At 36.8% G+C, this 13897-nt stretch overlaps 1 protein-coding gene across 1 annotated transcript; it reads right to left on the bottom strand.

Moving 5' to 3' along the window:
- Positions 1-9011: 9011 nt before the first annotated feature.
- Positions 9012-10610, bottom strand: LOC307135334 (uncharacterized protein; the record flags this gene model as incomplete). The annotated part of the gene is made up of 2 exons (XM_079831686.1): positions 9012-9364; positions 10330-10610. 2 exons carry the CDS (start codon positions 10608-10610, stop codon positions 9124-9126), a joined length of 522 nt encoding a protein of 173 aa, XP_079687812.1. The 3' UTR covers positions 9012-9123.
- Positions 10611-13897: the final 3287 nt, after the last annotated feature.

The following is a 13897-nucleotide window of genomic DNA, read 5'->3' on the forward strand; positions in this document are numbered from 1 at the left end:
CTGTCAGGAAGGTTTTTGCGGGAAATTTTGAATACAGTTGAGTACTTGCCCGATTGTCCGCACGTGTCTTGACATATCTTTAAAGGCACAGTATGTAATTTTCTTGATGCTTGATGATTCCTTCGGATTCGCGGAATCATAGGAGTTGTAGTCTTCACCTCTACAGCCGGTGGAAAAGACTCCGACGGGACTCGGGCAGAAATCCTAATTCATGGATGAGCTAAATGTAGGCCTATTAAAGGGTAACTAAACCCTAAACCAGCTTTTTTTAGTTAATGATCTGTAATACTGGGGCTTTATTAATGCTGTTCATTGATTCAAGTAAATGTTTTGACATTTGAGTATAAAGTGTTTTAATTCTATAAAATATGGTGTAAAACCGCCAAAGTGCTGCCCTCTTAAGGTTGAATGGTGGCTACTGCAGTTGAATTTTCCTATTGTGGTACATCGTGACGTAGGATGGCACTTACAACGGCTCACTATCCGCGCCCCTGGCACGAGCTCACCACGCCCTCAGAAATGTTTTCCCCAACCACATGATGAGAACGGCTTCACTCCAGTATAAACTGTCATGTTACATGAAGTAGAAACATTATGAATGAAACTTACTTGACACTTGCTTTAACATTGTAATTAAGAAAATGCGGTTAAATAATGCAGTAGTCAGTACACGTCAGGATTTTCTTGCGATTTTATTGCCGCCCGTCATGTGTACAGATAATTTTCATACATGAGACGCACTTTCAAACCCTGACACACAAGTGGTTGCCTTGGTAACGAACAACAATACCGTAACGTGCTGGCTTATTGATTCAGTTAATTTGAATGAAAATACATCGTATGCATATCAGATATCTGATCTATTTTTAGTGGCGTTCAGTATAAGGAAAGGATTTGACTGTTCATAGATTAGGTCAGTTCTCTTGCGCTGCTGCTTCACTAGCATCGTCGGCATCGGGAGTTAACGCAGTTTGAGCCAGTGGCTCGCATTGATAAGGCTCTGGGTCTGTGTCTACAGACAATTCACCCTCCTCCACTTCAGGTGAAGGTAGGAGAATGACCGCTCTGTTGCAAAGCTGGCGTCACTCCAGTCATTCTCCATCTTTGTGACTAGCAAGTCAGACTGCTGTCAATCAATCCGTCACTGCGGGTCTCAGGTGCACGCCCTCCGCTCAGCTCCGCCCTCGGTTCGTCCCCTCTGTCTCCGCTGGGCTCTGCCCACTTTTCCAGCATTTTTCAAAAATTGCCAGCGGGTGGAGTTAAGCTCTGAGCTGGGGTTTAGTTACCCTTTAACGTTACTAGAAGCAGGGTGGCACTGAAAGCCGCTGGAGTGGAACGAGGCCGCTAGAGCGATTGCTAATGAGAGACAAGCCCGACACACGGCTCGAGAGCAGTGAAGCTTTTATTATGCCGAAGTCGGTCGCTTCCGCTTCTTCTGGTCATGTGTATGTGGGGTAACAAACACAGAGTTGATTTATCATATTAGATACATTTGAGTGTGTTGAAAGGAAGAAACGCACCCTGCCATCCACGTGATGTAAAAGAAAACGGGATATGTCAAACCAGGCCACCTTCTTCCATTGCTCCATGGTCCAGTTCTAATGCTCACGTGCTCACATTTAAACATTCTTGTAAACATTTAGCATAGTGTAAGTACACAAGTCAACAAAATATATAACATTGTTCTGGTTTTTTGATATTTTAATCCAAAAATCTTACATATTGTGCCTTTAAATAGAGAAAAGTTGCTCCGGCTACGGAGGTAGTGGCATAGATTAGTGGTCACTACACACTCTCAGAAAAAAAGTTACCAGTGGAGGTACAATTTTGTTCCTTGGGGAACAAAACGTATAACTGTACCTTTAAAGGTACAGAATTGGTCCTTAGGGTACAATTATACCATTGTTTTCCTCTACTTAGAGTAGGCAAGTTCAGTCCTAGTGAGTCGCTGTTCTCCAGAGTTTGGCTCCAACCCTGAAAGACATCTATAGAAGCTCTTATTGAGGAAGTGTTTAATTTAGTTGGGCGGTTTGACTCTTGGCGTTTTATGGGGTATGTGGTTTTTGTTACAGTGTTAACAAAACACGTAATCTGTTCGAGCCGTTAGTTCCGTCATCATGTCTGATCTGGGCCGTGACTATGGAGTGAATTCTGTGCCATAATTAAACAAACAAATCCAGCATTTTGCAAACAAACACGATCTGCTTTGCAAAGGAAAACTCGACTCGCAAACAAACAGAAAGCGATGTGCAAATACAAAGGTCAGTTTGAGTGAAAATGCAGAGGAGAAACAAATATATGTATTGTGTTTTGCAAATAATAAATGAGTGAGAGTAAGTTGCATCATATTTCACAAATAAATACAAAGGATCCTACAAATTGCATGTAATCTTTGAACAAATACCAAATCTAGTCCATACAAATGCCTGTCTATTACAATCTCTCAGCTTAATTTTCTCACAAATGCAGTTCGTGCAGATTTTCTCACAAATGCAGTTGAGCAACTTCCTCTTGCAAAACAGCAGATTTCAGGCATGTAATAATTAATTCATCTCACAATTGAGTTTGATACACAATACTGATCTTGCAATACATACACACCCACAATACTTTGAACAATTCCAAAATAGTTAATATGGTAGGCTGTAGTTTTTAATGATTACTTTTAACACTTTTAACACAGTTCATTAAAGTGCTAAATGTTATATTATATCAGAGGTGAACTTAGGCTGGACTTGGTCCTTCTCCCGAAGGAAATGGTGACAGCAGAGAATAAATATTCATCATTCTGCTTATAATATATAGCCTACTCTGCTTAAAATATATTTTATTTTTAATTTATTAAAAATATTTAATAAAAATGGAAGCTCAAATGTGTGCCCTTCAGGATTTACCATATTTGATGTGACATTAAAATATCTCATACAAACTAAATCTGTCTAAACTTTAATCCACAATACATTGTTGCATTTTTGTATTGTAATATATTGTGACGCGATACACACCCTTACATTATTTTGAATGTTCTCTGCGACAAAAATGTTATCATCATATGTACAAATGACATAAAAGTTAATTATTTTTTATATCCTGTTACACTACAGTGGATAAATGGTATGGAGGATGGATGCATGCATTTTAATGAGAAAAAACTGGCCCTAGCTTAAATGTTTTCAGCCATGTCACTAATTTTGCACTGATCGGTCACAATATTATCTTTAAATGATTATGATTTTTTATATTGAAATAGGGTTGGCATAGTGAAAATCTCAAAAAGATTAATAATAGATACAGTAAGACAGAAACTCTGTTCACCGCTCATTTTCGTCAGCTGAAAACGTTTTTCAGGGCTTCTCTCGGACTAGCGTTAATTGACCCAAGGCGCCATCTGCTGTTTTGCAAGAGGAAGTTGCTCAACTGCATTTGTGAGAAAATCTGCGCAAACTGCATTTGTGAGAAAATCTACGCGAACTGCATTTGTGAGAAAATCTATGTGAACAGCATTTCACAAAATCAAGCTCAGAGTGCAACAGACAGGAATGCATTTGTATGGACTAGATTTGGTATTTGTTCAAAGATTACATGCAATTTTTAGTATGGTTTGCATTTATTTGTGAAATTTGATTTACGCTCACTCATTTATTATTTGCAAAACACAATACATATATTTGTTACTCTGTGTTTTCCCTCAAACTGACCTTTGTATTTGCACATCGCTTTCTGTTTGTTTGCGAGTCGAGTTTTCCTTTGCAAAGCAGATTGTGTTTGTCTGCAAAATGCTGGATTTGTTTGTTCAATTATGGCACAGAATTCACTCCAAACCCGTGACAGCCTCATATGTAATATACATGCGTCCGGAAACAGAATTGATTAGTTCATCTCTCGAGTCTTCGGGTTTGAGTCATTCGTTCAGTCCAGCCCCATAGGCAAGGCTATGCAGTCACTGGAAACAGAAAAGATTAATTAATCTCTCGAGTCTTCTCGTTCGAGTCGTTCATTCTTTTTTCACGTGACCGCTTCCCTGTTCAGTGTCTCGCAACATATACAACATTACAGTCATATTATTGACTGCATGTTGTAATATATTTATTATTATAAAATCATCAGAAGATAAGTGCAATACACATTTGTTATGCCTATCCGTTCTGAACAACCCACCGTTTCCAGGCTTCATATGAAAATCAATTATACTATCTAAAAACTATCTGAATTAACCATAGACTGTAAAGGAATGAACTAATTTGTGTATCCAACACGGCTATCATGTCACGTGACAAAAGAACGAGACTCGAGAGATGAACTGTTTCTGCATTCAGCCTATGGGGACTTGAACGAACAACTCGAACGAGAAGACTCGAGAGATGAACTAATCTTTTCTGTTTCCGGTGACTTCATAGCCTTGCCTATGGGGCTGGGACCTGATGAGCGAATGACTCAAACCCGAAGACTCGAGAGATGAACTAATCAATTCTGTTTCCTGTACAAAACATATGGGATGTTGCGCATGCACAGTGAACACAAAATTAACAAATCGCTCTCTCTGAGACAACCCGTTGTTCTCGAGTCCTATTAAAGATTCGTTCAAAATGAACGAATTGTTCATGAACGACACATCACTAATACTGTGGTCGCTTAGTAGGGTTGGAGCTAAACTCTGCAGGACATCAGACCTCTAGGACCGAACTTACCTACCCCTGACTTAGAGGTACAAAAATGTAGCCTACCCTTACGTTAACGCTTCTCATTTACTTTGAATGGGTGACGTCATGCATTGCCAAACCGAATTGTGGGTTCCGTCTCGTCGCTTCACTCGCGTTGCAAGCGGCAGAAGTTGAAGATTTCTTTTCAAGCGCCAACGCAAGCGTCATCCAATCAGATCGCCCTATGTAAATACCCTAGAGCAGACATTGGCCAATTGCATTCATGCAACCCCAGAGCAGACGTGTGATTGGCTGTTGTCACTATGATGGTCGCATCAGCACGAAACTTCAGCCAAGCGTTAACGCAGACGCCCCGTGTGAATGCAGTGTTAAAGGCTTCGTTCACCCAAAAATTTAAATAATGTAATTTATTACTCACCCTCATGCCGTTCCACACCCGTAAGACCTATGTTCATCTTCGGAACACAAATTAAGAAGTTTTTGTTGAAATCTGAAGTGATAACTGATTTCAAAACACTGCTTCATGAAGCTAGTATCGAATTAGCGAGTCGATTTAGTTTGGAGCACCAAAGTCAAGTGATTTTGGCATTTTGACATACTGTCCGAATCATGATTCGCCTTGCTGATTCCATTCGCTCCGAAGCTTCATGAAGCAGGGTTTTGAAATCGGTTATCACTATATAAGTCGATATTTAATTTTTTTTGGCACACTAAAAATATTCTCGTCGCTTTATAATATTAGTATTGATCCACTATACTCACATGGACTGATTTAAATATGTTTTTAGTACATTAATGGATCTTGAGAGTGGACATTTCATTGCTGCCTACGCAGGCCTCACTGAGCCTTCAGATTTCAACAAAAAATATCTTAATTTGTGTTCCGAAGATGAACGGAGGTCTTGCAGGTGTGGAACGTCATAAGGGTGAGTAATAAATTACATTATTTTAATTTTTGGGTGAACCACCCCAGTGATGGCCACTTGTAGCTTAAAAGGTACTACAATTTTGTACTCGTTTTTTTTGAGAGTGCAAGTGAGAAAGATGGCGAGAACTGAGGGATTTGAAATGTTGTAAAAGCGTTTTTATTACTCAACAGGTGAGTAAGGTGTTTTATTGAACAGATAAATCCTTGTATAGCTCTCTAACAGAGTTCATTGTAAAGCATCTTGTGAAGTGTCATTTCATTATGGTTGTTGTCTTCAGCTGGTCAGCTTCAAAACCTTTCTATCTAAACTGTTTACATCTCTTGGTCTAGTAGTAAATGATTTATGAGCAAGATAACAATATTCAATGTTGATTGAACAACAAAAACAATTTGCAATGTTCTTCAGCAAAATGCATACAGTTTGGTTTTTTAAAGTTATATAGTGTACCTTTACGTGTCATACATTGTGTGTATTGCATACTTATCCGTTTAAATTTTACACTGACATTCTGTACAACCAACCTAGGATTTACAGATGTTTAAAAATTTAAATATCTTCACTTAAGTATTAAAAAAGTAAGAGACATTTAAAGAGCATGACGTAATTTTTTTTGCCACTTTGTCACTGATGGTAAGATCTTCACCTGTTACATATCAAATATTCTGCACTATAGAGCAAAAGTTTATAATCATATACTGTTTACTTTTCAATCATACCACATACAAAAAAGGAACTGGAGTCTGGTTTATGCTTTAGTTGTTTACATTAAAACAACAACAACAAAAAAAGGACAGCATTCTAAAAAAAAGACTTGCATGCACACAAAACTGATGTAAACAGCCCTCGGTCGGTAGATTATTCATTGTAGTTCAAAGGAAACACAGTAAATACTCAGAAGGTAGAGAATACCCAGAAGTGCCTTTGTTAAAAGATGAATACCATTATAATGGGTGAGTCAGAGGAAGTAGTGGCCGCGAATGCCATGTTTTTATAGTGTTCCAAACAATATTAACAGAGCATTAGTTCATCATTAAACTCAGTAATGCTGTGTGGTTTTCTCAGCAGAGATGTGCTCCCATTATCAGCCACCACAATGTGTGCCTTATGCATAAATCATCTCTCAGGCCAGATCTCTAAAGTGACCTGACCGTGAGGTTTTTTCAATCTGTGAAAATTGTGTGCTCATGCAGGCTATCCCATGAAAATATTCTATTGACTAAACACAATATTTTGCCCTGAGAGTCTAGAAAAAAATAATCAATAAATATACAAACAAAACATTTTCGCTTTTCGAAAATCATCCACATCACTGCCGGAAAGCAATTTGGATGCCAGGAAGTGCACGGGCTGGTTAAATATTTTGGAAAATCTTATTAATTATTAATGATTTTGATGTTTTGTGAATATTACTATTGAATTGATTTATGTATATGAACTTTTTTTTTATATTGTTTGTTAATATTGGTTATTAACATGTATGTGTGTATGTGTATATATATATATATATATATATATATATATATATATATATATATATATATATATATATATATATATATATATATATATATATATATATATATACACTGAAAAAACAGGAAAACACATGTTGTCCAATTTACTTAATCGTATTATTTGTGATCTACGCAACAAATTTGTGTTTCTCTTCTAAACATGATTTTGTTGCTTTCGATTAATGTAATTCTCTAAAATGTGCAATCTACTAGATTAAATTATTTGGGGTGAATGTGAACCAATTAAGTACTCGAAAATGATTTTTGCTGAAACTGTAGTTCCCAGCATGCTTTGCTTGGGACTTGACGACTAGAGTAAAATTGTTGAAATTTAGTGTTATTTTATGTGTTTTTGGGCAAAATTAGAAAAAGGGGGAGACTTTTTATTGTTTATTAGTGTTTAATGTTTAATTATGTTGGAATTATTCGAACCATTTAAATTACACTGGGTTACCATAGTGGAGAAGAGCGGAGCGATTGCTTAGGCTGTGGACCGACTCATCAGCACATGTCATGAAAGAGCATTTCTCTCTTAGCTCATATATGATGTGCTATTGCTGGCAAATATAATGAAAGCTACTGAGTACTGTGTTATAGATCAGTCAAGTGACAACAAAAATATGCGAAAATAAACATGTGTTTTGATTAAAGAGGCAGGGTCTTAAGCCCCAGTATGCACCACTGTTGTTAGGGAGCCATACTAAAATCATTGTGAGACTACTCAATTTGGTTACTTAAAAATTACTTAATTCCATTATGTTGAAATTATGTGAACAAATTATGTTTGTTTAACTTAATTGAATCATGTAAATCCAATACACCATTTTATATATATATATATATATATATATATATATATATATATATATATATATATATATATATATATATATATATATATATATATATATCATCCCAGGAAATAATTCCTGTATATAAACATGTTCCCTTGGTTCATTAAATCCACCAATATTAACAAAAACATGTACTCTGTGTCTGTGTGTGTGTGTATATATATATATATATATATATATATATATATATATATATATATATATATATATATATATATATATATATATATATATATATATATATATATGCGTTTGTGTGTGTGTGTATGTGACCGTGACCCTGGATCATGCACAAAACCAGTCATAAGTCGTATGGGTATATTTTTGGCAATAACTAGCAATATTCAAAATTCTAAATTAATTTTGGGTCAAAATTATCGATTTTTCTTTTATGCCAAAAATCATTAGGATATTAAGTAAAGATCATGTTCCATGAAGATATTTTGTAAATTTCCTATCATAAATACATCAAAAATGTATTATTAGTAGTAATATGCATTGCTAAGGACTTAATTTGGACAACTTTAAAGGCGATTTAGATTTTTTTTGCACCCTCAGATTCCAGATTTTCAAATATTTGTATCTCGGCCAATAATGTCCTATCCTACAAACCATACATTAATGGAAGGCATATTTATTCAGCTTACAGATTATATATAAATCTCAATTTTAAAAAATGGACCCCTTTTGACTGGTTTTGTTGTCCAGGGTCACATAGTAATTTATTTTGACATTTCGGTTCACTGGCTCTGGCGGTCTGAATAAGCACCCATATGTAGGAATGATTTTTTTTTTCAGGTATAAGGTGTGCTTCACACATTCAGGCACTAGAATATTTTCTAAAATATGAGTGATCAGTTATTGAAAGGGTGGGAGGCAATAGGCCTACCTAAAATTAAAGCCACATCTCTTGTAAAATGCATTACATTATGTTTAATGAGAGATTAACCACTTATTTCCAGTAGCTTATATGTTTTATATTTATAATGCATTTCATTTGAGAAAAGGCTGTTAACACATGGTTAAGATGAAAACCATCTCAAGAGGCCCCTCTGCAAGCTGTGGATTGTCAATGCCTGTTTTGTAGCTTCATCAACACTTGTTTGGGAATATTTCAGGGTGGGTATCCAGCTCCTCGGTTCGGGTCTCAAGAGAGGAACAGATGTCACACTTCGAAACTGATCTCCCGTGAGCGTCCAAACAGAGGTTCAGTGAGCAGCTGTGTGTCTGAGTAGCTGCGCCTCAGGTGTGTGGAGCTCCTAGTGGTTTTGATGGCCACCTCATAAGGCGGAGGAGGTTCCAAGTCCCAGTGAGGCGGCCGACCCCGGGTGGTAGGGCTGAAGCATGTCGGCTCCATGGGGGGATAGTCCAAATCGTCACCATACACACCTCGCCTATGCACAGTCCTTCAAGATACAATCACACATTATTAGTATTAATAAGTTCAAACTACAATATACAGTATGCGTGAAGTATTACAGGTCTGGATAACTGGGACCAAAATGAAAGGTTTTATACAGTTGATCAACACTAGAGGGCCTTTCAGTATCAGATAACAGCGCAGAGGAGCAGCAGCAGTTCTTAGACTTCTCATCTAAGTGATTTTTAATGGCATCTGAGGGTGGGAGAGAGGGGGAAAGGAAAGAGATATGGCACAATGGCTGGAAAAGTACAATTATCTCCATGTTTGCTCCTAAATTCTACTTATGATTTTCATTAAGACTTGAGCAAAGCTGCATTAAAAAGTATGCATTTATTTAATTGACGTAAATGATGTTATCTCCTTCATATATGGCTCACTTTTTGGAAAATGATAGAGGAGCATTTTCCAGGCCGCTCTTTTTATATTAGGTCAGGTCTCCTCTTTGTTTTTATGTTTGTTTAAATATATTCTAATTATTAGTGTATTGATTTAATATGTGTTAAAAGGTTTGTGAGAGGAAGTTTGAGTTCCGAGAGATTAAGTTAACTTTATGGGTGTTGGAATAAGAACAATAATAGCCAATATATATGCCGGTAAGAGTATTATTCATGTAATGTTTAACAAAGTAATTTATTTCTATTTGCAATTTTATACGGGGTATATACTTTGTAACAAAAAAAAAAAGCTGCATTATAATGGACAAGAGTTTATGTGAGTGCACATTTATGGATACTTTAATAATACAAAACATTGTTTTTAAATTTTTAATTATTATGAAGTGCTACTGAGAAAATCAGACTTTGGGGTCCCAGAGACTGCAAATGTTTCGATGGAACCTCCTCTATGACTCGACCCTAAACTGATTTTATCTCCCGTGCGTTGATTTCATTTTATCAAAGCATCATCGCAGCCATTTAGTTCGTTTATGATGCCATTCTCCCCACTTACCCGTGCAGAAAGACGGACTGGGATTCGGGGAGGTTTCCGGTCGGTGGGGTGAACATGACTTGACTGTAGTCGTGGCTGTACTCTTCATTATAAGGCACCGGGGTTCTCTTGCCGTTCATAGCCCAGAAAAGTCCTAATATGAGCATCACCGCCCCGAGCACCACACAGCACATGCTGAACGCCTGGAGTCGACTTTGATTCGAAGTTAGAAAAGCGGTGGAGCCACCGGTGACTATTAAAAATACTCCAATAAAAATAGCGCCATGATGTAGTGAAGGCATAATGCAAGTTCATAGCATTGATCTATCTGGAATGGTCCGCGCGCATCGTCCAGCTTCAGGATGATATCGAGACTCCAGGGTGAAACAAGTTCCTCAAACGGGTCTGCATTGGTTCACTTCTACTTTCATATGCCAAGTGTCTTGATTTAGGCACTTTTAGCTAACAAAAAAAAGGACAGAAAGTGCATTATACAAATGTAACATAGCCTTCACTCGATCGAGTTGCTGTTCGCGCGCATCAGGTTTAGTCCATGCTGTCAAATGAGCGCAGCTGCTTCGCTGTCAAACTCCTCTGTCATTATAAGAGCATCATTAGAGTTCATGCCCCACCCAAGAGCCGTCTGTAGGCCAGATGGTTATTGGCATGGATTTAAAATTATGATCCCAACAAGAAGACGTGTGAAGATCTTTATAGGACTATTTTGTTGTACATGGCGCAGCCTAACGTTTTAAAAATAGATTTCCACAAACAGGTTCAAATAAAAATCCAGTTGATAGACATTCGGTGTAGCCTATATTAAGTGTGAATCGTTTGTTTGCCTGTTAACCCTTCATGAGATGCTCAATCATGAGGACATAAGAAATGCTCTTTGTTCTTTGTGTCTTTTCCTGTGGCAAGATTATTTTGGTCTTCTTTATATGGTGATATCTCTTGGGTCAAAGCATGGAAATTGCCAAATAAGTTTTGTGTTAGTAACAAAATTAAGGAAGTGTCTTGCGAAATACTTCACAGAATTTATCCTGCTAAGCATTTTTTGGAAAGATTTAAGCTAAATATTTCATATACCTGGGAATTTTGTGCACTAGAAAAAGAAACTATTTTGCATCTGTTTGTTTTCCACTGCATTTACTCAAGATTATTTTGGAAAGATTTAGAAACTTTTATTAATGGAAAACTGAATTGTATGATAGACATTTGTGTATTCGATGTCCTTTTTATACTCTGAATGATAATTTGGAATACAAAGAACAACATATTATACAGTTATTATTGATTTTATTAGGAAAACATCATATACGTACATAAAAAGAAGTGGGCTCAATGTAAACCAAGTTTTTCACATTTTGTAAATGACTTTAAATTATATGTAAAACTTTTGGAACAAACTAAAAACAAGAAAGCGATGAAAACATGTAATGCTTTGAAAGTACTGGACTTTATGTAAAATTTGATATGTAAAATATGTAAAAACTATTTTTTTTCTGTGTTTCATTTCCTGGCAGCTAATGTTAATGTGATATTATGAGTATGAAATACCTCTTGTTCTCATGGCATTGAATATATATATATATATATATATATATATATATATATATATATATATATATATATATATATATATATATATATATATATATATATATATATATATATATATATATTTGTAGAAATATTGCTCTGAAATTTAGTAATAATAATAATAAACTTTATTTTGTATAGTGCCTTCCTACTTCGCAGAGCGCTTTACAAAAAAAATACACAAAAAACAGAGGAATAAAAATATCAAAACAATATAGGACTACTAAACATGTACTACAAACATGATACACAAGATATACAAAATATACAAAAAACTAAATACGAAATCACATATAAGAAAGTCTAAGGGTGAGTTTTGAGAAGGGATTTAAAAACAATAAAGGAGTCAGCATGTCTAATCCAATACGGAAGAGAGTTCCAGAGTTTTGGGGGAGGAAAAAGCCTGGTCACCCATAGAATGTAAGCGAGTTGAGAGAACAGTCAGAAGGCTAGAGTCAGAGGAGCGGAGATCACACCTTGTTAAACAGTTAAGAGTTCAGATAATTAATTTGGTGCCAGACCATGCAAGGCCTTACGTAAGCATCAAAATTTTATGGAACCTGACAGGGAGCCAGTATAGAGATTCCAAAATGAGTGATGTGCTCTCTAGACGTGGTCCCTGTCAGGATTCAGCTGCATTTTGGACATATTGCAATTTATTTAGGGTCGTTTTCGAGGCCCCTGCAAGCAAAGCATTGCAATAATCAATACGAGAGAAAACGTTATGGTTTTTATTTTATTTCATAAGTAAATTAATGCGTGAACCTGACGAGACTTCAGGTTTAGTTCACCCAAATATGAAAGTTCTGTCACTAATTACTCACCCTCGTGTCGTTCCAAACCCGTAAGACCTTCGTTCATCTTCGGAACACAAATGAAGATATTTTTGATGAAATCTGAGAGCTCTCTGGGTTTGACCCCTCCATAGACAGCAATGTAATCACCACTTTCAAGGCCCAGAGGTAGTAAAAACATAGTTGAAATAGTCCATGTGACTAGTTCAATCATAATGTTATAAAGCATCGAGAATACTTTTTGTGCGCAAAAAACAAACAAAAACAACGACTTTATTCGTCAATTTCTTCTCGTCTATGTCAGTCTCCTACGCTGTTTACGTTGGCCAGCTCCTGTCGGCATCACACGCATGCGTCGTGGTGCTCACGTGAACAGCATCGGCCAATGGTAACCCATCGTTCTGGTGTAGCTCTGACGTAACTCGGAAGCGCTGCACTGTATTTACTATCGGTGCGTCTCAATCAGCTCCCTAGCACTGATCAGGTTGTCAGCCCATTGATTGATTCCCACTGCCCTGACTACTGAACTAGGGAGCTGATTGAGATGCACCCTATGTCAACATAGGAGACTGACACAGTCGTAAAGAAATTGTTGAATAAAGTCGATATTTTTGTTCTGCTTCATAAAAGTAAAGTTGAACCACTTTAACGATCTCTTTCCTACCTTTCTGGGCCTCGCTGTCTATGGAGGGGTCTTATTTATATCTTAATTTGTGTTCCGAAGATGAACGAAGGTCTTGAAAGACATGAGGGTGAGTAATTAAAGGGTTAGTTCACCCAAAAATGAAAATTCTGTCATTAATTACTTACCCTCATGTCGTTCGACACCCGTAAGACCTCCGTTCATCTTCGGAACAGAAATGAAGATATTTGAGTTGAAATCTGATGGCTCTCAAAGGTCTCCATTGGCACAATGGCACTTTACACTCTCAAGACCCTTAAAAGGTACTAAAGACGTCGTTACAAAGTCCATCTCACTACAGTGGTTCTAAAATTACTTTATGAATCGGCGAGAATAGTTTTTGTGCGCAAAAAAACCCTAAATAACGACTTATATAGTGATGACGATTTCAAAACAAGGCATCATGAAGCTTCGAAGCGTTATGAATCAGCGAGATCAGATTTCAACTAAAATATCTTCATTTGTGTTCCGAAGATGAACGGAGGTCTTACGGGTGTCGAACGACATGAGG

Source organism: Gobio gobio (assembly GCF_949357685.1).
Source record: "Gobio gobio genome assembly, chromosome: 12".
Lineage (NCBI taxonomy): Eukaryota > Metazoa > Chordata > Actinopteri > Cypriniformes > Gobionidae > Gobio > Gobio gobio.